Source organism: Primulina tabacum, chromosome 15, assembly GCF_025594145.1.
Source record: "Primulina tabacum isolate GXHZ01 chromosome 15, ASM2559414v2, whole genome shotgun sequence".
In the NCBI taxonomy this organism is placed as follows: Eukaryota; Viridiplantae; Streptophyta; class Magnoliopsida; order Lamiales; family Gesneriaceae; genus Primulina; species Primulina tabacum.
The window spans coordinates 13,920,211-13,926,449 of NC_134564.1; the positions used below are offsets into that span (position 1 = coordinate 13,920,211).

Sequence of the window (6,239 nt, forward strand, 5' to 3'; positions counted from 1 at the left end):
ACTTTGTAATGAGTTGTGGCGTGCCTTATGTGTTTCTGTGAATACGTGATTTCATTCACGCATTTATTTGAGTTGATACTATTGTGGCATAGCATTTCGAGCCTTGACTCCTTTGATTGCTATTGATATTGATCTATCGAGTTGTTGCGTCATCGATGGAGTGGGTGGGTAGGATTAGCACTCCTGGTGACTTGCATGAGGGCTGAGCGGGTCGCTCCCGTACCCTCGATGCTACGTGCATGGATGAGCGGCGGCATGATATTACGTTGCTGCAGTCCTGGCACGGGTGGTCATTGTTCTTGTTGCTGATGCGTTTCATTTGGACTCCACTTTGGTATCCATTATTTTGTTGTTACCGACACGCATTGCATTGCATTTCATTGCATTTTACTTGATTTTATTTCATGTCAGTTATATTTGTCGTAATATTACTGGTTCGTCGTACTGGGGCCCGACCCCTCGTTTCTTTTTATGCTGTGGTTGTTTTTGATGCCATAGCAGGTTATCCAGGAGGATTTGACGCGTCTGGTGGAGCGTCAGGTAGTGGTGCCCAATCGTCGAGTCATGGTTGAGAGTTCCCAGATATATATATACTATATTATGGAGTTATACATTTACCGGGGAGATGCCCCGTGTAGCTGTACTGTTATTTTTACGTTGTTTTGTATTGATAGTTGTGTGATCGAGCCTTGCCGGCTCTATATGTGTTTAGTCCTGGCCAGTGCGGCTATAGGGTTGTGAATTGATGTTATGACTTTATTTCGAGTATATAAATGTTCTTTGTGTAGTTTGGAAATTTTTGGGATGTGCTACTAACGGGAAGGTCATGTCGAAATTTCTATTGGCCCAAAAGGAAAATTTTTAATCGCTTTCGCTGTTTACATTAATAAATCCTGGTTGTTTTGTCATTAAAGATTAATCAGGAGCACGGGCCCCCACAAAGTCCATAAAGCTAATCACCTGGTGTTTTATACATTCCCAAAAACCATATGTGCGATGAGAAATATAGAATAACTAAATCAAGACATAGATAAATCATAAAATCATCAAAGCAAAAAATATATATAAACCACAAAAGTAAGGTAGTGTTTGTAAATATTCGAAAAAGTGATTATAGATAATTTTTTATATAAAGTTGTACAACTTTGTAAAAAAAAAGTTCATAATAATTTTTTTAAACATTTGCAAACATTCCATAAACCGCCGGCTGGTCCTATATCGAAAGAAAAGTATCGGCATTGCTTCTTCTTTCCTCGCATGGAGTTTTCCTTTTTCCACAAACCTTGGAAGTTGAAGGCCTACACGAAAAGCAAGACACACATACTCCTAGTAGGAAAACAGTAACATAAAAGGCCGAAAATTCGGAGAAAATGTCTTACCCCAATTGCAGGGTGGTGTCCACTAAGTCTGCATCTCCAGTGCTAGTATCGCAAGCTAGTTGGGGACTGGCAACGCCTTGTCCGAGCTCGAAGTTGCTCTGCCCCTTCAACTGGTACTCGAGAAGAATTGGTTGTTGATAGCTGATCGGGGCACAAAGCCTTTCAAGGTTTTCAACCTATGAATCATATTAAGCCAGTGCAGATTACTTAGATATATTCACATCAATAGCCGAATTTCGCAACGCAAAATGAGAGAGCTACACATGCCTTTTGGCGTAAAGTCACATTCTCCTGCATGGATTGTAGCTCCTGAAATAAAATTAAAATAAGGGACAAATGTTTTTCAATTTTCCTCCAGGACCCGTACGAGAAATCAGCTGATGCACAAAATAAGAGATTAATCTGCATACATTATCCCTTGATTTTTGAAGTTTCTGGACCAATATTGCCTCCTGAAACCGTAGCATTGTCTTTTATTGTTAGCAATCAAAGAGTAATACGTTTTGTTTTAAGTCCACAGTTTAATTTAAAGGACAAACCTTCCTATCCTTAATGCACAATAACCCTTCGTTTAGTTGTTGTTCGAGTTCTTGCAAATCTTCGCGACTCATGCTATCGAGATTCCTCCCCAACACATGCCTGCAAATTAACAGAAAAGACACAACACAACACAACACGGATTTTCGAAAAATACAAGAATCTCATTTTTGTGAGAAAACATACTGGTCCTCCTTTTGTTTGAGCTTTTCCATCTCTTCTCTCAGAACATCCTCTTGCCTCTGTTAAGAGAACAAACCATACTAAATCCGATACATATAATGAATATGTGGAAGGATTAAAAGTCCATAGATATGTCAAATTTTAAGCATCACACGTACCTCTGGATCGTGGTTCACCGGAACACCTTTTTTAATTCGCTGGCACTCTTCAAATCTCTTCATTATTTTCGCCATGCTGCAGTGATCAAGGGAATCATCGTTCAACTGATCAGCTTATCGTGTTGCATGATACTACTTATTGCATATCTTAGTTCAACCAGTTTCGAATTCTTATACAACCTATCTTTCGAACATCAGCGTAATTTTTCGGTTTCTCAGATCTCCATACAACTTACCCGAAAAACAAAAACAAAACAACAGCCATGTGTATTCAAAGACAATTTACTATAAATAACAAGCTTTGATATCTTTAACGCCTACCCCACCCCTAGCTAGACTCAACCAGAGTTCCTAAAGAACCGTGAACCGCAACCTAAACCGTTCTCTCAAAAACCAAAACCAAAACTAAAACAAAAACCCAGAATTTACAAACCGGTTTGGTACAGGTTCCTAAAAGTTAGAGGCCATTACCGAAATCATACTATAATCTGAAACTGTAAATTTGATTTAAATTCTATAGTACCTATAATATCGTAGATAATTTAGTTTATAAAAATCAAATCAACATTATTATAGTATAATTGTTAAATAATTAACTTTAATTAGTTTTGTTACCACATGAATCCATACTCTTTTGTTTCTCATATTAAATCACCTAAAAAATTCTCATGAACGAACAAACACATGAATAAATCCCAAAGAAACAACAGAAAAGGAATTCTCAGAAACGAAGATAGCAGCATAGAGGGCGTACTCGGAACTAGCATATTCGAACAACTTCCCGTCGTTGGAGTATCCAATAATGGCAACTTCGGAACCGCAGAGAATAGCTAATTCACTCGCCTTCTTAATCAAACAATCACGCCTCTTGATGAACGCACTTTTGATGCCGCTGCTACTTTTGCCCTCGGTAATTTTCTCTGCGGAATCCATCTTCTCAGAAGCCATTGAATTGTTTTTACTCTTCAAAATCGCACAAAAATTCACCTATCATAATCCCAAAACGGCGGCTCTATGTACTCTGTGGCCTGCTTCTTCTATTATAACAAGGATAACACGAGGAAATAAAAGGATGCATGTAGGACTCTTTGAACAGGAGACGTACTTATAGTGCTTTTTTTTTTTTATTATTATTGGTGGTTTAGATTTGGTAAAATCTTTAAAGTTCTAATTACAGAAGTATTTAGATCAACAAGTCTCGTTTTTTATTGGCAGAGCGATAAATTTTTTAATCCGCGATAAAATTTGACTTGATCCATATTTGAAATAAAAAAAATATTTTTGAGATAAAAACTAATATTTTTTATTGATAGGATCAGATTGATTAAGATATATATCTTATAAAATAGAGACGGTCTTGTATATTTTTTATAAACTTTTGAATCGTAGGTCTCGTTTTCCGATTTTTTAGGATTTTTAGACATGGGTGTCGTTGAAATCTGATAATTAATTGTCCATGGTAGATCAACTTGGATATAATAAATTTTTAAATGATATGTAATAAATTTAATAGGGCATACTATGAACACATAACCAAAATAAAATACTAAATACAATGAGATAAAAATTTTCTAATTAAATGTATTTGTCGAAATTAAATATCATAATTAATTTTAATATGTATGTATGTATGTATTGTTAGAGTAGATGTCCTGCAAGCCAACGGTTGGTTAGGGAATTTATTGACTCAAATGAAATAAACAATCTTTATTTTAATATAATTTAACTTTTTAATGGTTTCGTTATACTTTATCTGTATACCCATGCAATCAGCATAGATATAGTCCTTGATTATGCTTTAATACAAATGAATCGTAATTCCATGTTGAAACTCATTTGTAAACACTGCAATTCTAAATTTGTTCCTAGTCAATTCAGCCGCCTAAAACATGGATAAAGGTCGTTTGAGCTCGAGGCTAGCTTCTGTGTTGTTGTGTACTGTGTTTCTTGGTAAGGGCATGAAGATGTCCAAACATGCAGATGGGTAGTCATATGATGATTATACCGAACAACCCTCCCTCGGACTTTCCAAGTGGTTATCATTCATCGAGAGGATAAGTTCGTGGTTATGATTGTACACCATTAGTCCTTACGACCCGGGACAACACTGAGGCTCTATATGCTAGGGCTGTGCTTTGACTCGTTTACCGGCTCCTGGAGAGTCATCAGGTGGTGAGGTTGGGTACAGTTGCGACACATATAGGAGCCAGTGCATTGTAGTCGGGGATTCACCGCTCACCTATGGGTGTGGATATCCTATGTAATCTGATGTAATCATAGTACATGGAATCTCTGGCCAGAGTATGAGATGTACCTTGGAGAAGGAGTTCTCCGATAGTACACGCGATGCCACTATTATAGTTATCACATAGTTATCGAATTAATATGCAACCCTCGATGAACAATTGGTTGCAGATTCGATCGGGATATATGAGATGAAGGGACCGTACTGTACGTTAATCATAATCGACTGGTTCTTGCAGGCACTATCAGTGATACCTAGGGGATCATGGGGCGATGCTACTAGACGCTCTTACCATGATCCGATGGGTGCAATCAGAAATGAGTTCTGACATTCTTGATCAAGGTGTTGATGAAAAGAATGGGGCTAACTAGGGTAAACCCGAATAAAGGATTATGTCCCGAATCACAAAGAGTTGTGAACCCACGACTAGCTGTATCCCTGAACCATTGAGGGTCACACTAGCACTGGATCGTTTGTTTCCGTTGAGAGAATAAATTCAAGGAGTTGAATTTATATTATGATATAGTAAATTCAATGAGTTGAATTTATGAAAATTAAATTTTGAGAAAATAAATTCAAGGAGTTGAATTTATGAGATAGTAAATTCAAGAAGTTGAATTTATGAAATTTGGAGAGAATAAATTCAAGGAGTTGAATTTATAAAATTTGAGAATTTAATTTATTAAACTCAAAAGTTGAGTTTATTAAATATTAAATTTTGGAGGTAATAAATTCAAGGAGTTGAATTTATAATTTAAATATTAAATTCAAATGTTGAATTTACAAGGGATTTAAATTAAATGTAATGGGTATATGTATAATGGGCTTGTAAGAGTATAAGATCAACATACATATTATTAAAGTTCTTAATTAGACTTTAAAATATTAATTAATTAATTAAACTAATTGGACTAGGATAATTAATTGATTAAGCCAATTAAGTGTTTAATTTAATTAATGGGTCCTAAGCTTATATATATGTATATTATGCTTAGGGTTAGACATAATTCATTCATAAATTTTGAAAACCCTAGCCTCCATCCTTGATACTCTCGAAAAACTCTCCTCTCCTCTCAAAAGAATTTCAGCCACCTTAAAGAAATTTTAGGGTTTGAGCCGTCTATCGATATTTGATCTCCAACGCAAAAGTTTTTCTAATTTTTCTAGTGCAAATTAGAAGAGAAACAAATCATCTAGTAATGGACCTGATTAGAAGAAAGGAGTCCTTGAAGAAAGTTCGTAGGGATTCATCAAGAGCTAATCCGTTTATACTGGATTAGTTGGAGCCAAATGATTAATTCACAAAGGAATAATTTACTAAACGCCCTATGAATGTTTTATGATAAAATCATACGAGCGCCCAAAGCAAATCATATTTTGATTGTCAAAATAAATCAAAATTTTAAAACTTCCGCTGCGTTTTGGCGTGTAGAAGAAATGACTAAAGAAAAGTTTGAAATCAAATTCTCCCATACTATTTTAATCAGAAAAATTTTAATAAAATGGTGGGGTAAAGAAGACTTCTTTGCAGAAAGAAAAATTTATGATCGACATGGGATAATTGCTCTTGGACCAGCCAGGGAGACAATGAAAAATTTGAATCATGATATCCCAAATCAGACTACATTATTCAAAGAGCTTTTCCAGCATTTGGATAAAAATACCATTATTTCTATGTTTTCTGAAGTCTTTGGTGAAAAATCAAATTTATCTACAAAAGCATCAACTTCGACCTCC

At 35.6% G+C, this 6,239-nt stretch overlaps 1 protein-coding gene across 1 annotated transcript; it reads right to left on the reverse strand.

Moving 5' to 3' along the window:
• Nucleotides 1-1,213: 1,213 nt before the first annotated feature.
• LOC142525892 (agamous-like MADS-box protein AGL15) lies at nt 1,214-3,205 on the reverse strand. Its single transcript, XM_075630180.1, has 8 exons — nt 2,940-3,205; nt 2,258-2,333; nt 2,103-2,158; nt 1,919-2,018; nt 1,790-1,831; nt 1,647-1,688; nt 1,380-1,555; nt 1,214-1,298 (listed from the first exon to the last, which is right to left on the reverse strand). The coding sequence occupies exons 1-8, from the start codon at nt 3,203-3,205 to the stop codon at nt 1,214-1,216; spliced, it is 843 nt and encodes a 280-aa protein (XP_075486295.1).
• Nucleotides 3,206-6,239: the final 3,034 nt, after the last annotated feature.

Bases quoted from the DNA above. Each gene is read 5' to 3' on its own strand.
- LOC142525892 (XM_075630180.1), bottom strand. From the start codon at position 3,205: ATGGCTTCTGAGAAGATGGATTCCGCAGAGAAAATTACCGAGGGCAAA. The intron at 2,019-2,102 runs GTATGTTTTCTC...GTTAATTTGCAG, and splicing joins CTCAAACAAAAGGAGGACCA to GCATGTGTTGGGGAGGAATC. The intron at 1,556-1,646 runs GCATGTGTAGCT...TATGATTCATAG, and splicing joins ATGTGACTTTACGCCAAAAG to GTTGAAAACCTTGAAAGGCT.